The following is a 21105-nucleotide window of genomic DNA, read 5'->3' as shown; positions in this document are numbered from 1 at the left end:
GAAAGCAGTAGATGGGATCAGAGAGAACATTCCTCTGGCAAATCAGCCATGAGTACACACCTTCTTCTGTGCTCATTTACAAACATTATTTTGAAGGAGGCCCAACACACACACAGAGGAACAGAGACTAAGATCCCAGCGCGCGCGCACGCGCGCGCACGCGCACACACACACACACACACACACACATTTGCTTTTCATGGTCTTTCATTTTGTAGTCATGCCGTCGAATATAAGTGGCTTTACACTGCTTTAAGAGATTGTTGCCCGTGACCTAAGGGTGTCACGGGCTGCAGTGACATGGGGACTTGGCCACTGCCCAGTCGATCCGCTGGTTCTTGGCTTACAGAGCCCCTGATCAGGAGAACTGTATTTGCCTCTTACACAGACTGCGAGGAGAACCTCAGAAGCCTGGGCACTGTAAACCGCCTTCTTGTGATGCGTGCCAGCCCTCTGAGATATGTGTGCTCTTTGTAAAAGTTGAGGTGCTAAAAGACATAAAACAAATTGCAGGCTGTGCTCAAACAGCCTTGCCATTCTGCATGGCAGCCCGGCCTCTTGTTGATTTGCCGTTCACTAGGCGCATTAGCTCAGGGTGTCAGGCTGTGACGGACATTTCTAAAACTACAGAAAGGCTTCGTGCACAGGGTAGCAGCACCTTAGGAAACATGGTCTGGGGACACAGCAAAATTCCTGAACCCCATAACAGTGAGAGTAGGTGTTACTTCTTTTGGAAATGTAATTATACATTTGGGATTTTAGAAAAATCCCAAGATGTCTCAATAAAGAAGCTCTCAAAGAAACTCCTAATTACTAACTTGAGCCCTCATTGTAGATCAAGCCCCTTCAATGGGAAAAATCACAGGCCGAGTATCTCGTAAAATAGCCAACAAGAGGAGAAGGCTGGGCAAGTTTGAAGAGCATGGATTCCAAGAGTGGGCTTCTCGCGGGGGGGGGGGGGGGGGGGGGGGGGGGGAGCATGGAGCTCTGATTGGCTGTCTACTAAGGATCCCTTATCAATTTGTATCAAGTGTCTAGAGTTCAGTGTGTCTCAACAGCCATATGTAGACAACCCGTTTCTGCTGGCACATTGGGCACCGAGCCTACAAGGTGTTTATAAACAGATTGTCAGAGCCGTGAGTGGCTCTGACATATCTCCTGCATCTAGGCATGCTAACTGGGGAGCCAAATTATAAGCAGTGGGATGCTACAAAGGAGGAAATAAGAATCAGAGAAGTGGGGTGGGGGTGATTCAAGCATCCAAAGGTACTGGATGTTGGACCCTAAACATCCTTTGCAGAGCCATCCCTGCCCTAGGATAAAACAGACTGCACCCTGAAGCCAAAGAATTAGCACCCCAAAGTCCTGGATGACCTGGTTTTCATGGTCCTTATGCTTTTACATTCCTGCTTTGCCTCTTTATCTTGCTTCTCCCCCTATTTCTACCACTGCTTCTGATTAATTTTTCCATATGTGGCTGAGCAAGTGTGTCAGAGATCAACACTCATCTACCTGTTTAGACTTTGGTTCTTTTCAGTCCTGACCATTTTATGTCGAGTATATGGTTTACTCCCAAAAGGAAATCCTCTTGCCCAAGGTCAGGTGCGGGGCATTGTTTCTCTCAGATAATCGAAACCCACAACACATGTTGTCATCTAGTTCTAGTTTAAGCTGAAGCAAGAATTTAATACCACCAACAAAGCACTCAGAATAAAGAACCCTAGCTTTTCAGGGTGTTCCTCCATTTTTTAGGGTTATCTCATTCATGCCTAACTGAACTGTGGGTATGTTTAGCAAACTTTCCTGTGTATGGCTTATCAAAGACTTGAAATGGTTTTTTTTTTCCTGAGATAGTTTTCTGTTCTCACTCATATTCCATTGTTTTATACAATAACCAAATTACACAGTTAATAAGCACAGGTGACAGGCACAGATTCAGTGCAACTGCGGTGCTAGCTCCCCGGACCTCCCAACAACAGGTAAGATGTACAGAGAAACAGGGTCTGCCAATCCTCCTACACAAATGGACGTCAATGCAGACAGCTTTTGTGATATCAACATGCATTTCAATACATAGACATTAACTGGTTTTCTGTTTGTTTTAGACAGGGTCTCTCTGTGTGACCCTGTCCTGTCCCAGGACTCGAACTCGCTGTATAGCAAAGGCTGGCCTGAAAACCACAGAAGTCCACCTGCCTCTGCCTTCTGAGGGCTGGAACTAAAGGTGTGCCACCAAGCCTCGCTTTAATACATAGATATTTATTTGAGAACAAAATATTAAACCAGAAAAAAAGGGATAATGATATGATGCTAAATGTTCTCAGTAGCCATATTTTTTAACCTATCCCCACTTTAGCTTGTGACATTAGGTGTCATCCTTTCCCTTCTGGGAGCCACACTGTCCCCCATAAATAGTTTCTCATTATTGCAGCATGTTCTTATAACCAAAGGGGTTAAGTGTACAGGAGTGGCTTCAAATGTTAATTAAGAAAGACAAGGGGAATCCACACATACATTAGGGGAATCTCCTTTCCCTATTCTTGGGTTTCCGTTTAGACAACTACAATGAATTAGCACTCCCATCTCTCCGGGGGCTTTCATTCGTTCTCTCACTAGCCCCAGCAAGACGGAAAGTAGTGAATTATCTTACTGGTGAGTCTGGAAGAGCAGGAGAAATGGAGAAATGTGCTGGGCTCTTTCTTCTCCTCCGAGATATCTCCACTCGCACACAACACACTGTAGGCTACAGTAGACATGTGGGCAAAGAGTTGGCTCTCCCGGAAGAGGACTATCAAGTAAGCGATGCTCTTTATGATTTACGGCTGTCCCTACCTACAGCTCAGCGTGAGCAGACCCTTTCGGCAGCATTTTAAATGCGTGCTCTCCCACTAGTCCAAAGGAGCAGTAAAAAGGGCATTTCTCACATTCCCACCTGACGCTTACACCCATGTTCCATGTAGGGCTCTACCTAGACACAGGAGAAAGGAGCTGCTGCATAGAGGCAGAGCAGACTACGCCATGAGCTGCACACTGAGACCGTGGTCCTAGAATTGAAAAGGGCAATGGTACGGGCTGAAGAGTTGGCTCAGTGGGTAAGAGCACTTATTGCTGTAAAGGACCCAGGTTTGATTGCCAGCACCCACATGAAGGCTCATCACCTCCTCGGCACTAAGGCACCAGGCACACATGTGATGCCCAATATGCATGCAGGCAAAAATGCATCCACATAAAATAATAGGAATAAATCTAAAAAAAAATAAATGGGATAGTAATTCTGGAGAGCAGCCAAAAGAAATCCCCAAACAAAAGGCATTTTGGGGCAAAAAGTAGGGGACAAGATGCATAGAGAATCAGCCAGGTGGTCTAACAAGTTTAAAATGCACAGTAAAAATGAAGGGGATAAAATCATCAAAGAAATAGCTTAAGAAATTTTCTTAGAATTAAAAGACATGAGTTTCTGAGGAAAGGGGCCTCCTAAACCCCAAGGCAAAATACTGACAGCAATGTGTACTGCGGTGAAATGCTAGACCACAGAGAGCAAGGAGATTCTAAGATTTTTCTGGGTGGGTGGGGAATTATAAACACTACGTCTGGAATGTAAATCAATTCAAACGAACAGCAACTTCAGAACCCAGAAGACAATGGGGTCATTCTATCAAATTTTGAGGAGGAAGGTTATGTGTAGCATGAATTTTACCATTATCTATGAGGGCAAAAATGAATAAAATCTCAGCCATGAAACATTTCAAAATGCATCTCTCGTCCATCCTTTGTCAGAAATGCCCTGGAAGACGTGGTCCACCAACACGAGAGCATCAATCAAGAGAGGAGGGCACACAGGGACCAGGCTCAAAATGATAGGTGATGGAAGCCTTGGGAAGACACTAAATAGAGAGCTCAGAAGGATAATAGCACAGGATGCCAGGAAAATGACTAAGCTGAAAGAAGTCAGGAGCTGGAGTGAAGAATTTGCAGACGATGTTAGCCGTCAGTCCATAGGAGACTAAACAAACAAAGGGGCTTTTTTTTTTTAACATAGCCCCAAGTGGATCAACTATGAACAACATTTAGAAGGTAATATAAATATCAGTTATGACTACAGAGCTCAGCAAAAAAAAAAAAAAAAAATGCTGACCAGATGCTATCAGAGGAACGAACAAGGGAAACTCTTGCTTGTGTAGTTAGCAGATAGTAGATGTTAGCGGAGAACTCCACCGTTCTCCACTGGCATTCCTAGAGACAAAACCTAAAACCAAGGGAAAAAATCAAAAGTAGCTTATTATTTGGAGTTCCAAAGTCAAATTGCTACAGAACATCCACAAGAGTCAGAAACGAGGCCTCTGGTAAGTCCGAGACAGGGAGGAAGTGACAAGAGACTTTCTCCTGATAAGACAAGTCATTTTCTGGTCTTACATAAATAGATATGTACCTAACTTGGATAAAAATAAAAATCGAATTTCTTCCTAAGGCAGGTTTTTCTGCTTCTACATTACAAAGCAAGGGATGCTGTTCACAAAAGACAGACCACACCCTTATTTCTCCTGCTTGCAAAGCTCTAGCCACCTCAAGGGCTCTTGTGTTTTCTGTACTATGGACTGTAGTACTTCTCTATCCTGCTACTGTGAGCTAGGTAGCTTTATGATGGGTTCTTGGCTTAAAAATTCTGCTGACAAATTATTTGGGCATTTACACCAGACTGCTAAAAATAAGTTGTTCTTGTATTCATTAACTATTTCTACCTCTGTAGTCATTATCCAGGCCCAAATAAATAACATAGCCTTAACTGAAAGACTAAGACTAGTTTTCATGCAAAACCATTGTGTGTAGATCACTTCAAGTGCTGCATCTTCGAACAACATAAACAAAAGAACTATAACCTTTCATTGCTTGAAACAATGTATTTCTCTCTGTCCCTTTTATAGTAAATGTATCATTTCATCTGATATATTGAGGTCAGAAGTCAGCTGCATAAATGAACCCAGTAATAAATAAAAAAGCATTTGTCTGCTGTTTGTTTGTTTGTACTTTGGGACAGCAGGGCACATTCTATAACCCAGGTTGACCTTGAACTCACAATCCTTTTGACTCAGTTTTCTGAACGCTGGGATTACAGACAAGTACCACCACACCCATCTAAGATCTCGTGTGTGTGTGTGTATGTGTGTGTGTGTGTGTGTGTGTGTGTTTATGTCACAGACATCTATTTCCTAAAGTGTTTTTAGAATATTCTTAGTAGTTGGAACAGACAAATCCTGAGTGGAAAAGGCTAACAAGACTTAGCCACCTGCCTAAGGTATCATCTTGTCCAGTTTCTGCTGGAATTTCTGGTGAAACAAATAATAATGTCTCCTTCACACTCAAATTTTTATCTGGAATTAAACACAGAAACTTTATAAAAAAAAGACTTGGACATTCAAAATTTACTGTCCAGTGCTCTCTGCCACCCCTGTGTAGATAAAAAAAAAAATGGCCACTATCTTGTAATAAATACATGATCAAACAGCCCCTTGTAAAATCTCATCTCCTGCTCCCTACTTCTCAAAGCTGCCTGCAGCATTGATAAACTCTCTCTTGTCTCATGCCTGGGAGCTGAGATCGACTCTGTGTCATTACCTTAGCCACTAGTATAAATGGATGCTATAAGAACACTTAAATCACACTTGCCCAGATATATCTATTTTAAGTATATTGGACTTTTTAAAGTTTTTCAATTATTGACTTAGATGGTAAACCCTAGGAGATAGGATTGGGGGAGGGTATGTTTGGTTGGTTGTTTGGTTGGCTGGGTTTTTTTTTGGTTTTTTTTTTTCTGAAGTGCATCATGTAGCCAGAAAAAAAAATCAATTGCATTATTACTGAGATGGTCACATGTCACTTTCTAACAGTTAACATATTCAGATATCCATAATTTGATTTTAGAGTTAAAATGTTCTTTCTAAAAGAGGAGGTGGGAAGGGTTCCTCGGGACAGAAGATGCTCTGCGGCAGAATGCGATCGGCTTCATTTTTACATTTGGGTAAATACACTCCAGACCTCAGACATCAACTGGAAAAGCCCTGATTCTCATCCAGCTCCTTGCTTCACAGAAGAAACAAGTTCCGAATTCAGTGCCTTGCAAAGTGGAGGAGCTGTGTCCTGAGGTGTGTGCTTCTCAGCCAGGAGTGCTTCCCAGGACCGCAGAATGCAGGACGTGGCTTCCCCTTCTGGGTGAAGGCGATTGTTATCATATAGAAAACAGCACCCACTACAGTGAAGCCACACATTTATTGCACAGATCGGTGTTGTTTCAGGGCATTCTGGGGGCTTAGCTCCTGAAGCCTTCCCAGCATCCCCAAGATGTGGCTGTTTCAGAAGCCTGCTTTACCTCAAGAGCGAGCCTGGGATACAGTTTAACAGCCCAGGATCCTGCCAGCTAGCATGTGGCTGAGCCCCAAACTCTACTAAAGCCCTACTTAACACCTTGGCTATCCCAGTGAAGGAAAGCTTCAGATCCACAGGAAACATCCTGAGAGCCTTAACTTTCTCTACAAAGAGTAGGAAATTGAAAGGAGGAAAACCTGGAAAAGAAACTATTTTTATTTATATTTTGGAAAGTCTGCCATATCACTGTTGGAGACAGACTTTAGAGAAAGAATCCATACGATCATAACCTTATCACCTGTAAGATGGCACACACCTACCTGTCTAGCAAACTTTCACCGCTAAACTGGAGGGGGGGGAACGAAGAGATCTGAGTGTATTTAAAAACAATAACGGGCAGCATGCAAGCTGGAGTCCCTTTAAACCAGGACACACCACACTCTCTCTAGCCCTCTGGGCACCACGGCTCCAGGAGCCCAGTGCAGCTCCTGGAACACACAGCAGACAGACGGCTCTGCCAGGCTTCTCATCCCAGGCCACTGTGCCAAGGTCACCACCTCACTGGGTTCGACTAGGCAATGACAGGGTTTGCAAACCTGGAATCTAGCCAGGAGGGGGACACACCCCCATTCCCTGCCTACCCTGGGTCGTCTCCAGGTTTTTAGTGCCAGCACCGCAAGAGGAGGCTGCAGTAGCCTGAGGACTGAGAATGGAAGGAAAGCAGACGTGGGTTTCTCGCCTAGAAGGGACAAATCTGCCACCACGGGACTGAACTTTCTTTTCTTTTACACATGAACTTTCTTTTCTTTTACACAACCAGTACCCTGCCGGAGCACCTCACAGTGATTCTGCGCAGACAGCCTGGAGTTCTTACGGTCAACATTGTCCTGTCCACAGTCTACAACACCTCTTCACTCTGCAGGGCGTGCTCACTCGAGTTCAGAGTGGCCAAGCTGGAGAGAGAGGCCTCTGTGGCGCCACTCGGGAAGCTTTTCCTGCCCACCTCACCTGTTCTGAGTCTCCAAGCTTCATGCTACACTGTTCCCCGCGATAGGCAGGCCCAGTCCCCGGCGTCCAAACTGCGGACAAGCCTGATGCCTTGCTGTCTCGTGTCCCCTTAGGTCTCACCCGGACAGCAACCAGGGACATTGGAAGCTTTGAGGAGAGGGGGGAAAGGGGAAATACCACGGATATTCCGAGCGCCTACGTACCAAGGGAAAGCAGAGGCGGGATTTCCCGAATGTTGTGAACCCCAAACAGGACACCCCAACTCACTGCCCTATGCGGAGATCCCGGCTCCTTCAACTATCTATGCAACAGAAAGGCGGGCAGCAGCAGAAGCTTCACACGCACCCAGTAGCCACGGTAGCAACCCCCATACTGAGCTCTCTCTCTCTCTCTAGTTTGGCTATTGTTCCAAGCCCTCTGTTACTCGGGGAGAAAAGCCCGGGGAGGGAACCCGTGGGAAGGAGGCTCCGCACAGGATCCTGCGCGCTCTCGGGTCAAGCCCAGCTCTGCGCTCTTTCCGAGTCTGGGAAGCCAACGCGCCGGGGGAAGTGAGTGTCGCCGGAGTCCAGACACAGCGACGCACTTTGGTGGAAACCACAGAAGCTTGTTTATATGAGACTAGAGGGGGCATGGAAGAGTAACACAAAGAGCCTTTAAAGGAGATCTGGGGTCTGGAGAACGAGCAGACAGGGAAGCCAGGGGACCCTCAGGTAGTTAATAAGCTGCGCGCCGCTGCTGGGCGTCGCCCTATAAGGGGGGGCGCACGACAGCAATGGACAGAGTAACATGTTCCTTGAACGCTTGGGACCCCGGAGCTGTCGAAGAGGGAAAATCCTTGGTGTTTGACAACACCTGTCATACTTGAGACCGCGCTAGCAGTAGGCTCAAACGTTCCCTCGGTCAGATCCACTTCCCCAGGACTCTCTAGGCACACCCCTTCCACCGCGATGAGCTACCCTCAGCCCGCCCCTGGGTCAGGCAGCTCACACCTGAACAAGTCCCCGCTTACACCCTCCTCGGGTCCTCGGGTTTCGGGGGAGGGTGAGATCTGCAGAAGGCTGAATTGATGGGGTTTGGGGGTAACCACCTATAACCGCTGGGACGGAGCCAAGGACCCGGGCGGCGCTCCCGCTCACCTCGCTCACTGCTCTGGATGTAGCGCACGATGTCGTCCAGGTCCAAGTCTTTGGTCTCGTCGAAATTATAGGCAGACGTATGCAAACCTTCCTCCTGGAAAACCTCGTGGACGCCCTCGAGGGTAAAGTAGCAATTCCTCTCCAGTTTGTCGTCGCTGTAGACCAGGGCAGCTCGGCTCCAGTGGTGGTGGCGGAACAGGGCAAGCATCATCTCGCCCATTTTGGCATAGGCAGGCGCCACGCGCGTGAGGTGCGAGTACTCCGTGTCCTTGTGCTGGAAGCCGGCGGCCAGCGCTCCTGCAGACAGCATCGGCAGGTCCCAGTGCGATGCCAGCCGGGCCACCGGCGCTGCGGCGTACTCACACACCGGCCCCAGGATGAGGTCCGGCTTGGCTCCGCGCGCCGCCGCCACGCGGTCCACCAGGCTGAAGAGCGCACGATTGCCACAGTCCGAGTCTTCGTAGGCCACCTGGAAGCGAGTGCCCGGAGGCAGTAGCCTCCTCCCGGTGCCGTTGCCCTCCACGCTACGCAGAGCATACTCGATGGCCGGCTTCACCCGGGCTAGGGAGAACAAGTACGAATCGTCCCGGGGCAACAGCACAAGCACCTCGATCTTTTGAGCCGCCAGCGCCTCTCTTTGCTGGCGCCCGCTGCCTGGCCCGTTGTCCCTACCGCCACCACTCGCGCCGCCAGCCAGCCGCGCCCGGGCCAGCAGCATGCACGCCGAGAAAGTAAGAAGCAGCAGGGACTGCATCGTGTTGCCAGCAAGCCCTCGCCTTGGCTGCCTGCTCGCCCTCTGCCCCCCGCCCACCCTGCCTCTTTCCTCCCGACTCTTCTCTCTCCTCTGTCCCTGCGCCCCCTTGGGCGCTCCGAGAACACAGAATACCCCCTTGAGTAAAGCGCCAAAAGAAAGAGGAAGACTCCTCTTCAGTGTCCCTAGGTTATCAAAAAAAGAGAAAAAAAGCAAAGAAAGAAAAAGAAAAGTTCACCGAATGTAAACCTGTGCGTCTGTAATATACATATAGACTTATTATAAATATATAGATTCTCCCTCTCTTTGCACATAGACTATTTGGCTTAGAGGTGGCTTTCTATTTGGGCGTTGCTAAGGTTGCTTTTGAAGGCGTTATTTGTAAAAGAAAAAAAAAAGTTAGACTTGTCCAGGTGCTTGTAATTGACGGTGCACCTCCTTCGCGTTTGATCCCATTGATTCGCGCGGGTTCCTGGATCCATAGCCGGTGTTTAAATAGCGTGGCAGCGGCGGAGCGCTTTACCACACATGGCGAGCCGAGGCCGGGCTTGTCTCTGCAGCGGGTGGGGTGGGTGGGGGTGGGGAGGGGTGGGGGCTGGGCTGGGGGAGCCTCTCATTAACATTCTTACATCAGGGCTCCTCCCCGCACCCCTGGCCTACTCGCGGTTGCCCGGTCCCTAAGCCCCACTCCTTGCCGGTGCTCAGCTTTGGCCCAAAGCCGCAGCTGCCCACGTCTACACCCGCGGGAGCCCTCGCGGCGCGGCGCGACTCTAAGGTCCCCGCCTCTCGCTGGCTCCACTCTCTCTAGCCCCCATTTAAAAAAAAAGTATAGATATTTGAAAGAAATGCGCGCGCGCACATGCACAAACGCACACGCAGACACACACGCTGCAAAAGGGGGTGGGGGTGTCTCCAAATTGGTGGCTTCGGCGCAAAATTCCATAGGTCTCACTTGCTCTCACCTCTTTTCTTGCTCCCGCCTCGTTCTGTCTGTACGCTCCCAGTCCTGTCCCGCACCTGACCTTCCGGATCCCCGGAGCAAGGTCGGAGAACAAGGAACAAGGTCCGAGTGCCAGAAGATTCATTTGCGGACCTAGTATGCCCATCTGGCCTGGGCGGTTTCCGAACCCGTCCTTCCCCCACCCGGCGTGGCTCCCCTCCCTCCGGGCTGCTGGGGCATGCTAGAATCACAGCGGCTGCAACCGTCGCCTTGTCTCGGGGCACAGACCCCTCCGCAGGGTCACCGAGGCCAGGAAAGCGAAACTTGTTGCTTCCAATGGTGGATAAATGATTCTATTCCAGGAAGTGTCACGGAGCTTGAAAAGCATCCCCCAAAAGTTCTGTTTACTAAGCCCCACGGGGTGGGGGGAGAAAGAAAGAAAATCTTCCCCAGAGAATCCCTAAGTGCCGAACAGCAGTCTGCTCCAACCCCAGTGCTGGGAGATCCAGCCGCTTCTGTTCCAGAATTCCTGAGATTCTGGGATGGCCAGAAAGGTCCTGCCTGGGAGATCCAGTTTTCCCACTAGTCACAACTACCACAGCGATGCAGACGGAATGGAAACGCTTGTGGGGGTGTCCGAGACCAGAGGCGCGGCGCGCAGGACGGCGCAGCCGCGCAGGTCCAAAGGGCCTGAAACCTCTTTTCGTGGTCACGCAGCAAAGACATTTGCGGTGGGAACAGGCTGTTGCACAAGGTAGTTCTGCTCACTAAAATCCCGCAAGTGAAAGTTAATTTTTAAATATTTTAAAATCTTCTTTCATTTAGCTGGGCGTCGGTGCGTGCACGAATTCTATTAGTCTAAAACGTACGCCCTCTTTCGGCAGAAACTTGCACGCGATTCTTCACTGCCCAGGACGCTTTATTATTATTATTATTTATTATTATTATTATTATTATTATTATTATTATTATTATGAGACTCCAAAATGTCTTTGCTGTCATCTGTAACTACGAAATGGCAAATTGAGGCGTTCAGGGACATGGCAACTCCTGACATCAGCACTCTCTCCATCGTACTTTCTAGAAGTGAAAATGTAATTCTGGACAACTTTTCGTGCCCAGAGCCATTTAGATATTAGTTCCGCATTGTGGTCCCTAAAACTTTGCTCTAAGTATGACTTTCTAAATCCTGGGTGAGATTTTGTTAATTTAATTAGAGCTGCTAACCAGTACTAAAAGAGGCTTCTATATAAAATTTAATTCGGAAGAGTTATCCACACACATTGGAAGCTGATATTTAGCGCTTCACAACAATTAAATCCTTCCTGAACTCTTGGGAAAGCAAACATTTGTTTATAGGCTCATAGCTATTTAAGAAAAAAAAGACAACAGCTAAATCCTGAATTCCAAGGGTCTTAGTGGATTTCAACTGGTTGCCAGGAGACATGAAGAACCAAGGTTTCCTGTTACCAACCGGTATGCCCTGTGTCTGGGGAACTTGGGCCAATGGTGATACGATTCTGCAGTGTGTGGTGTGGGCTCACTAGGATAGTCTGAGGTTTCAGTGGCACCCGTGTGAGTGCCTCTCGCATCTCAGGCCTCGCCCTTGGGTCAGCAGCAGGGCAGTAGGATTATGTCATGGCTAGGACCATGGCCTCCCTGTGGCCTTTGGGTAGGAGCGCTCAGCTTCCAGCCAGGAACAAGCTGTGGAACTGCCCAGAAACAGCGGGGAGGGGGTCACAATGTTGCTGCCCTTCTGCTTAACAAATCCATGCAGATTTCAAATGAGCAGAAGTTGGGATTTAAAATAAATGAATAAATAAGTCTTCAAACACAAACAAGCACGAGACTATAAACAGTGACACAAGTCTATGGGACAATTTTGTTAGCTGTCCATCGAGAGTCCTTTAGGCACCCAGCTGAAACTATCATGTGTGACTACCACGCAGCCTTGCCATCTTAAGCTGGGAAAGACATCTCTGCTTCTACAGTTGAAGAACCATGGCCCAAAGAGTATACATGAGATGTTCAAATGCCTCTGTCCCCCGCGGACACTTTTTATTGGGAAAGGTCACCTGGAATACTATGTAGAACAGTAACCAAGCTGATTCCCACTGGAAGTGATATTCTTTGTATCACACTGATAACTGGACCTGGTGACCCAGGCATGAAAGGCCAGCTCCTCGGGGGGATATCGAATTCTAAGGCTGCCTGGGCTAGTGATTCAGGGCCAACCTGAAGAATTTAATTTTATAAAGTACTGTCACCAAATAAAAGGTTTAAAAAAAAAAAAACAAGAAAAGAGGGCTGAAAAAGACACTTAAGGTCATGCTCAACCTCCTTAGCTATCAGGGAAATGCAAATCAAAACAACTTTGAGATATCATCTTACACCTGTCAGATTGGCTAAAATCCAAAACACCAATAATAACCTTTGCTGGAGAGGTTGTGGGGTAAGGGGTACACTCATCCATTGCTGGTGGGAATGCACACTTGTGCAACCACTTTGGAAAGCAGTGTGTCGGTTTCTCAGGAAATTCGGGATCAACCTACCCCAGGACCCAGCAATTCCACTATTGGGAATCTACCCAAGAGATGCCCAATAATACTACAAAAGCATTTGCTCAACTATGTTCATAGCAGCATTATTTGTAATAGCCAGATCCTGGAAACAACCTAGATGCCCTTCAGTGGAAGAATGGATGAAGAAACTGTGGAATATATACATGCTAGAATACTACTCAGCGGTAAAAAACAATGACATCTTGAATTTTGCATGCAAATGGATGGAAATAGAAAACACTATTCTGAGTGAGGTAACCCAGACCCAAAAAGATGAACATGGGATGTACTCACTCATAATCACTTTCTAGCCATAATTAAAGGACATCGAGCCTATAATTCGGGATCCTTGAGAAGATAATAAGAAGGAGAACCCAAAAAAAAAAGATATAGTAATCCTTCTGGATATTGGAAGTAGACACGATCGCCAGGCAAAAATTGGGAACTTGAGGGTGGGGCGAGACGTGGCCAAGGGAAGATGGGGAGAGAAAAGCGTGAAGGGGAGAATGGGGGGAGCTCGGAGGAATGGGATGCTTGGGATACAGGAAGGGTGGATATGGGAGCAGGGAAGCATATATCTTAATTTAGGGAGCCATCTGAGGGTTGTCAAGAGACTTGACCCTAGACCGGTTCCCAGGTTTCCAGGGAGACGCCCCCAGTTAGTTCCTTGGGCAGCTGAGGAGAGGGAGCCTGGAAAGGCCAGTTCCTATAGCCATACTGATGAATTTCTTGCATATCACCATAGAACCTCCACCTGGCGATAGATGAAGAAAATGACTGAGCCCCACATTGGAGCACCGGACTGAGCTCCCAAGGTCCTGATGAGGAGCAGAAGGAGAGAGAACATGAGAAAGAAAGTCAGGACCGTGAGGGGTGCGTTCACCCATGGAGACGGTGGGACAGAACTAACAGGAGATCACCAACTCCAGTTGGAATGGGACTGATGGAACATGAGACCAAACCAGACTCTCTGAATGTGGCCGATGGTGGAGGCTGACTGAGAAGCCAAGGACAATGGCGCTGGGCTCTGATTCTTCTGCATGGACGGGCTCTGTGGGAGCCTTCTCAGCTTGGTTGATCACCTTCCTGGACCTGGGGGGAGTTGGGAGGACCTTGGTCTTAACATAGAGTAGGGAACCCTGATGGCTCCTTGGCCTGAAAAGGGAGGGGGGTATGGGGGGAGGGGAGGGAAGGGGGAGGAGAAGGGAAGGAGATGGAAATTTTTAAATATAAAAAAAAACAAAAAAAGAAAAAGAAAAGAGGGCTGAGGCTACAACTCAATGGAATTTGCCTAAGATAAATTCAGTGCCTAGTAACACACACACACACACACACACACACACAGGTCACACACACACACTTTCATACACACACTCACGCACAATCTCTCACATACACAGATTCACATACACACTCACACATACACACAGAAACACAGACTCACACACTCATACACACACGCACATGTGTGCACGCGCAAACACACAAACACAGACTCTCTTATATAAAAACAAATTTTCAAGCTTTCCAGAAAAGTAAAACTGAAAATAATAGCACTTGATATAACTTCTGTAATATTTTAACAGAAATACTAGCAAAACAAGGAAAAGAGAGCGGGAGGGAGGAAGGAAAGGGAAAAACAGAAAGAGCCTTGAGCTCAGGTTTTAAATATTGTTCCTTTCAGGGAAGGGGCCGTGTTTTTCACATTCAGAATTCGATTATCTACTTCAATTGTCAAAGAAAACAAAGGAAAAAGATTGGCCAGTTAAAAGCCAAAACATGTCGGTGTTGAATGCAGTATTTCAGAAACTCGGAGGCTTTTGTAGAATTTAGAAGTGCTTTCATCAATATCCGAGAACTGTTTTGTTTCTAGTTCTGTCGAATGAAGTTTTGGTCCAGATGTTTTGCAGCTATCGCCAAGAAAGACTACCAGGTGGAGAAGTTACCACGATTCTTGGAAATGTCGGTTTAAAAAAAAAAATGCCTGGGACTTTTTCTCTATAATCCCCCTGCCTCAGAACCGTGGCTAAGACCTGAGGGTCCTTGCAGAGTTTCAAAGGTCTCTCTCTCTTGTCCAGCCAATCCTGAAGTCCCATTAAAGAACCACAGGGAAGCCTCAACCCACAAGAACATACCTTATGGAGGCAGAATTGTTGAAAACACAGCTCCCCCTAGAGGCAGAAAAAATGAAAGGACAGGACACATAATCCAAGAACCTTTCTGTAGTTTAACAAGTACCGAGATTTTCATTTTTAAACAGGCAGCTGGTGTTTTACAGGAAGCTATTCAAGAAGTGAGAGAGAAATCAGTGCACATAGAAATGCTTAAATTAATATTCTGCCTCTGGGTCTCAGCTCTTCTTGGGGGACTCCATTAACTGACTCCTTTCTTCTATTGTACAAATCTGTGATTTTTTTTTTGCCAATATTACAAATAATAGTAACTATGTATTTTTATTTAAATTTATGACTCAATTTATTTAGAAGCTATAGTTAAATGTGGTTCCAAGGGCTTCTTTGAAAGTGCAGGCCTTTCTGTCTTTTACAAAATTGTTTTCCTTTCTCTGAAGACGTTCTGAGCCGTGATGAAATCTGTATCCTCCATCTGTGACTTGGCCTGAATACTGACATTAAAAAAATGCAAACAATATACTGTTGTTACCTTTTAGACAACTAGTCTAATGTAGTAAAAACAGGTATGTGGGCCAGGGAGATGCAGATAAAGGTACATGCCACCAAACCTGATGAGCTGAGTTTACTTCCCTTGAACACATAGTGGAAGGAGACCATGGTCTCTTAAGAGAAACTTAAGTATTCCCATGATCTCCACGCATGTTCCATGGCACACAACACCCTCCTACACACATACACACAAAATACATAAATGTACAAAACTTGGAAAGTATCTTTCTTTACATCCTTACATAGCAATACTGACTATATTTGGTTGGGGTGTTCACTGGTTTTGGTTTGGTTTGGGTTTTGTTGTTGCTTCCCTTTTTTAGCTGTGTACTGTGCTTTTTAGGAAAGACTCTGAGAAAGTGAATAAATACATGAAATGGAATTAAGGACCTCCTTCTCCTTAAGCCCTGAGAGATGTTAGCTCTTTTATCTGAGTTCCACAGCATTCAACAGGTCTGTGACCACACTAGGCTGTATTGCTATCTACCTATCTATCTATTTAGGTAGAGGCTGGGATTCTCTCCAGGATAGTTATTGTACTGTGGAAGGAGCATGCCCTCAGAAACCTCACAAACAGACCTGTATACTGTCATTCAACAGATTAAACCTTCAGTTTTCTCATTTGCTTTTTATTTGTTTGTTTCTTTGAGATGGGATCTCATGTAACCCAGGCTGACCGTGAATTCCCTATGCAGCCAAAGATGACCTTGAATTCTTGATTCCCCTGCTTCTGCCTCTCAAGATCGTCTATTGCACCACGACGCACAGTAACTTTCTTGCTTTTAAAACACAGGTGTTATTCTGATGTTGTATAAGTAAGATTGGGGAAAAGGAGAAATTAAGTCGATGTACACTTGGAAATTATTAAACCTTCATTCTTGTTATGATTTATTTTAATGCCTTAATTAGTGATTTTGGAAGAAATAAGAAATCAGTTCAAAACTCTAAAATATCTAGCCTGTGTGGAACTTGATTAAAATAATCCACGGCTACCAATGGCCTAATTTATAATGGACGGAACTGTTTGGCAGTATCACTTTGATGTTGGCCCCGGATTCCCAACCTCGGATATTCCCTGGTAAGCTAGACAGGAGCTTTGCTTTTTATCCCTACTACAGGAGCTCATCTGCCCTCCACCGTGCAGCTTTCTGTAACTGGTACAACTCTCCTCAGAAATCCAGAGAACTGGAGAAAACAGGGACTAACCAAAAACAATAAATGTCATGGGGGAGGGAGTACAAGGCCCAGGATTTTGAGGATGGAAAAGAGTTCAGAAAGAAGATTACACGAGATGCAAACAAGATTATATTGGGAGGCCAGGCGGTGGTGGCGCACGCCTTTTAATCCCAGGAGGCAGAGGCAGGCAGATCTCTGTGTTCGAGGCCAGCCTGGTCTACAAGAGCTAGTTCCAGGACAGGCACCAAAACTACAGAGAAAACCTGTCTTGAAAAATACCAAAAAAAAGATTGTATTGGGAGGATTTACTTTGTACATCATAGACATTGCCATAAATAATGAGAGATCTCAGTGGAGAAAAACATTTGCAGCTGAAGCCTGAAAACCTGATTCCAATGCCCAGCACACACATGGCGGAGGGAAACAACTCCCACAAATTGTCCATAGACCTACACACATGCCAAGGCATTCCTGTGCATACAGGCACATGAATACACACACACACACATACATACACATAAAATAAATGAATGCATTTAAAAATTTAAATAACAATAATGAATGAAGATTGGAATGTATCTCAATGTATTAATGTCCAAGCTATAAAAATTTAGGGCACCAAGCTTTTTGCTCTTATTCAATGAAATGTGCACCTTCACACATCTTATGGACATAAAACAAAAACTGCCAATGTGCATGGGGGAAATTTCACATGGATCCATTCCCAATGATAATTAATGACTTCTAAGTGAAGGAGACTCAGTCTTCTCCAGGGATGAGACCCCTGATAGGTGGCTCAATCTCAGATGGTCAGCCTGAAACAAATACTCATAAAAGCAATACTAAAAAAACCCACTGAGTAAAGTGTGTGTGTGTGTGTATGTGTGTATAATAATAATAATTAAAGAAGATGAGGTCAGTAATTTAAGAAGTGGGAGGGGACATGGCTGGAGTTGGATGGGTGTTGGAACTGATGTAAATATAATACTCATATGTGGAAATTCTCAAGAAATGGATTTAAAAAATAAAGAGGCATATGAACCACAACAAATGCCTGCACAGCACAGTCACTTCAAGGGTGCGGTGGTGGCTCCACACTCTGGCAGTAACCAACAGCTTCCTAGCTGGGTAAGGCCCAGCAAGCGTAAAATCCTGTCTGATAACAGAAGCCTAGCCAGCTCCCCGGGGCTGAAGAACCCTTAGATCTGGGAAGAGAACCTACAGCCACCACTTCACTGAAGCAGCACCATCTTTAACTACATTCCAGATATTTATCCTTATTCCCACAGATGACTGGAATCCTCACCCCTCATCAAAGGAATTTTTACTTGCAACAGATGGAGACCATCATGGAAAACCACAGACCATCAAAATCCAAAGAACCCTAGACCAAGAGCTCCAGGTAACTCAAGAAAGTGGGAGAAACAGTCTTCCCCAGGGAAATCCTCCAACTTGCTATCCCATACCAAGTAATCAGCCCTGGAACCATATGCATGCATACACATACAAGTAACATTATACAGACTGAGCAGGTGGTGTGTGTGTGTGTGTGTGTGTGTGTGTGTGTGTGTGTGTGTGTGAAAATGACTGAAGAAAAAAGGTCATTAATTTGAGAGAGAGCGAGGGGAACATATGGGGAAGGTTGGAAAAAGGAAAGCAAAGAGGAGAAATGATATAATTATACTATAATTTCAAAAAATATAAAATTATTATTAAAATAAATAATAATAAATGTCAAGGGGCTGGAGAGATGGCTCAGTGGTTAAGAGCATTGACTGCTCTTTTAGAGGTCCTGAGTTCAATTCCCAGCAACCATATGGTGTCTCACAACCACCGGAAATAAGATCTGGTGCCAACTTCTGTCTACAGGGACACATGCAGGCAGACCATTGTATACATAATAAATAATTAAATCTTTAAAAATAAATAAATAAATAAATGTCAAAAACTGTTGTATTCTATAACTTTACTCTATTTTTCCAGATACCTTTTCTTTTGTTTAAAGATATTATTTGACCCAAATTATATTTAAGTCTATACGATTAGCAGTCATATAACAACAGTTAAATACTCCAAGGTCCAGACTAACAGTATCAGAACAAAAAATTTACCAAATTTCAAAAGTACCTTATAAAAATGATTTTTCTGATATTATTGTATCATAATAGTAAACATTTTATACTCAAGCCTAACCACAATTAAGACAACAATATATAAACTCCACAGGGCTAGGAATTCTTTTCTTCAATCCTGCATCGTGCCCCACTCAAGAACAATTTGGAGGCACTTAAATTTTCATTTTAACAGTGATAAATCTGAAGACTCCAAAGGCCGCTACACAGAAGATTTTGGAGAGAAACAATGAAGCAATTAAAGAAAAGAAGACAATTTGGAGAGAATTTACCTCCTATACCACAAACTACATAGAAGTCTAAAATTAAAGTTTTCAGACGATTTTGACAGTGTCCTGTTGGATTTTAGATTGTGCAGATGACATAAGGAGTCAAAGATCCTAAATATCACCTTCAAGTGGTCTTAGTGTGTTGAGCCATCAGCACCTCATCACTCAGATTGAGCTCTTGACCTCTCTTCACTAATGAGAAAAGTTAGCAGGCATATTTTTTCAACTGTGCACTATCTTTTATCATGCTCTGACCAGGAATTAGGGGTGATATGGAAACCATCTGTTACTATAATGTGTAATATTCTCAGATTCTTTTTTTATTTCTTTCCAGCAAGTACATTCCACTTGGCATCAACCCACGGATAGCTGATACACGAAACTAAAATAGAACAGAATGCCATGAGGAAAACATCAGGAAAATTCTTGACCTTTGCCCTCTCATATTTTTGGTAATCATGTTGTGACATCGAATTTCACCCCCGAGTTATTAGAGAGAATTGCTTCACCCAATGGCCCTACCTTCTATTCAGTTCAACATGAATCCTGTTGCCTTGCACACTCTTGGTTACCTTGAAGTCTGACATGTAAATCGCTCTTTGCTTGGGAAGTTACTCATGATCAAGTGAATGTCAGGGCACAAATTGCCTCAAATTGCAAATAGTTCACAAATCATGCGTGTTCTCAAGTACCCTTTGGGGCTCTTCTTGAATTTCAGCTACGAACTTCCTAATCAACCACACCTGCAATTACCAGCGTCCTCAATTACCACAGCTCACTGTTCACACCTTATTGTGACTTCTTCCCTTCATTGGTCTGTTTTCCTCATATCTCTTTCCCTTTTAAACATGCTTAATATGTGCCACAAATCAATCAATATTCTTGAGAGGGTGTGCTTCTAGTTTGCATGCATCATTCTGATATGAAAACTATACTGCAGTATTTCTTATTTTCACACTAATGTTCAATGTAAAAATCTACATCTTTATTTGGAAAGCACATAACATTCTATCATAGGTTACTCACCCATTCTTTAGCAGATGACACCCACATTAACTTTTTGCCACCAAAAACTGCCCTGATGAAGACTTCCCTGGACTCCTTTATGTACTTATGGGAACACTTTTCTGGAACAAAGGTGTACCACCACCGTCACCACCACCACCACCACCATCACCACCATCACCACCATTACAACTATCACCACTACCACCTCGAGCTCCAATAACCCTCTCTTGCCCCCCCTCCTACTCCTGCCAATCCCCTTTCTTTTCCAACTAGTCCCTTTCTATTTTCATGTCTTTCTGTTTAATGAACCTATGTGAGTTTCGTTAGGGTTGATTACAGAAGTACAGTAGAGGTTATTTACAAGAGAGCATGGCCACCTTACCAGTGGCTACACCACTAAAAAGAGAGGTCTCTTACTCCCCCTGTCTACTGTTAACTGCCTGTAAGTCCTTGGGGAAGAATGGAATCTCAAAACCTCTCCCAACTCTATGATGGGGTGTTGAAGGGCCTAATCTTATACGGCTCTTGTGTAGATCATCACGGCCACTGTCAAGAGTGCAGAGGCCCAGAAGACCGTGATCCACAACAGCCCACCCCATCCTCTGGCTCTTTGCATCGTTTTCATCTTCTCTTCCATAATATTCCCTGGGCCGTGAAGAGGACGATATGGATGCCTCGTTTATGGCTGAGTACTCAACGGTCACTTATTCATAGAACCAGGTATGGGTCTCTGCAGCTACCTCTGTCCCCTGGAAAAGGATATTTATCTTACCAAAATTGACAACCACAACCATCTACCAGGATTAACATCATTGTTTAGACGTCAATTTGATGGACACAACATGTCCATTTAGCAAAGCAACAGCTGGAGCTTCCTCCCTAGGCTCTATGACCTCATTGACTTTTAACCAGGTTTAAGGTCCTGGATGTGAACTCCCTCCTGTGGAGTGGGCCTTCGTCCCAATCAGAAACTGGATGCTTCCTCCATAGACAGGTTCCTCTGCAGACAAGCACAGCGGTTTGCACACCCTGAGCTCTCTGTGACCATTTGCCACATGTTGCATCTAGGGTGTCTCTGATTTG

The 21105-nt window shown here is 45.3% G+C and overlaps 1 protein-coding gene across 1 annotated transcript in view; it reads right to left on the bottom strand.

Annotated features, from left to right (window-relative positions):
• Nucleotides 1-9774, bottom strand: part of Npr3 (natriuretic peptide receptor 3) — a 56763-nt gene extending 46989 nt beyond the window's left edge. The window contains exon 1 of the mRNA XM_038323250.1: nucleotides 8505-9774. Coding sequence (XP_038179178.1) covers nucleotides 8505-9258 — 754 coding nt within the window. The 5' untranslated portion in view covers nucleotides 9259-9774. The remainder of the gene's footprint in view (nucleotides 1-8504) is intronic.
• Between the last annotated feature and the right edge of the window lie 11331 nt (nucleotides 9775-21105).

This window comes from Arvicola amphibius, chromosome 3 (genome assembly GCF_903992535.2).
Source record: "Arvicola amphibius chromosome 3, mArvAmp1.2, whole genome shotgun sequence".
In the NCBI taxonomy this organism is placed as follows: domain Eukaryota; kingdom Metazoa; phylum Chordata; class Mammalia; order Rodentia; family Cricetidae; genus Arvicola; species Arvicola amphibius.
Note: the sequence above shows the minus strand (reverse complement) of the source record. Positions and strands in the feature narration are given on the sequence as shown.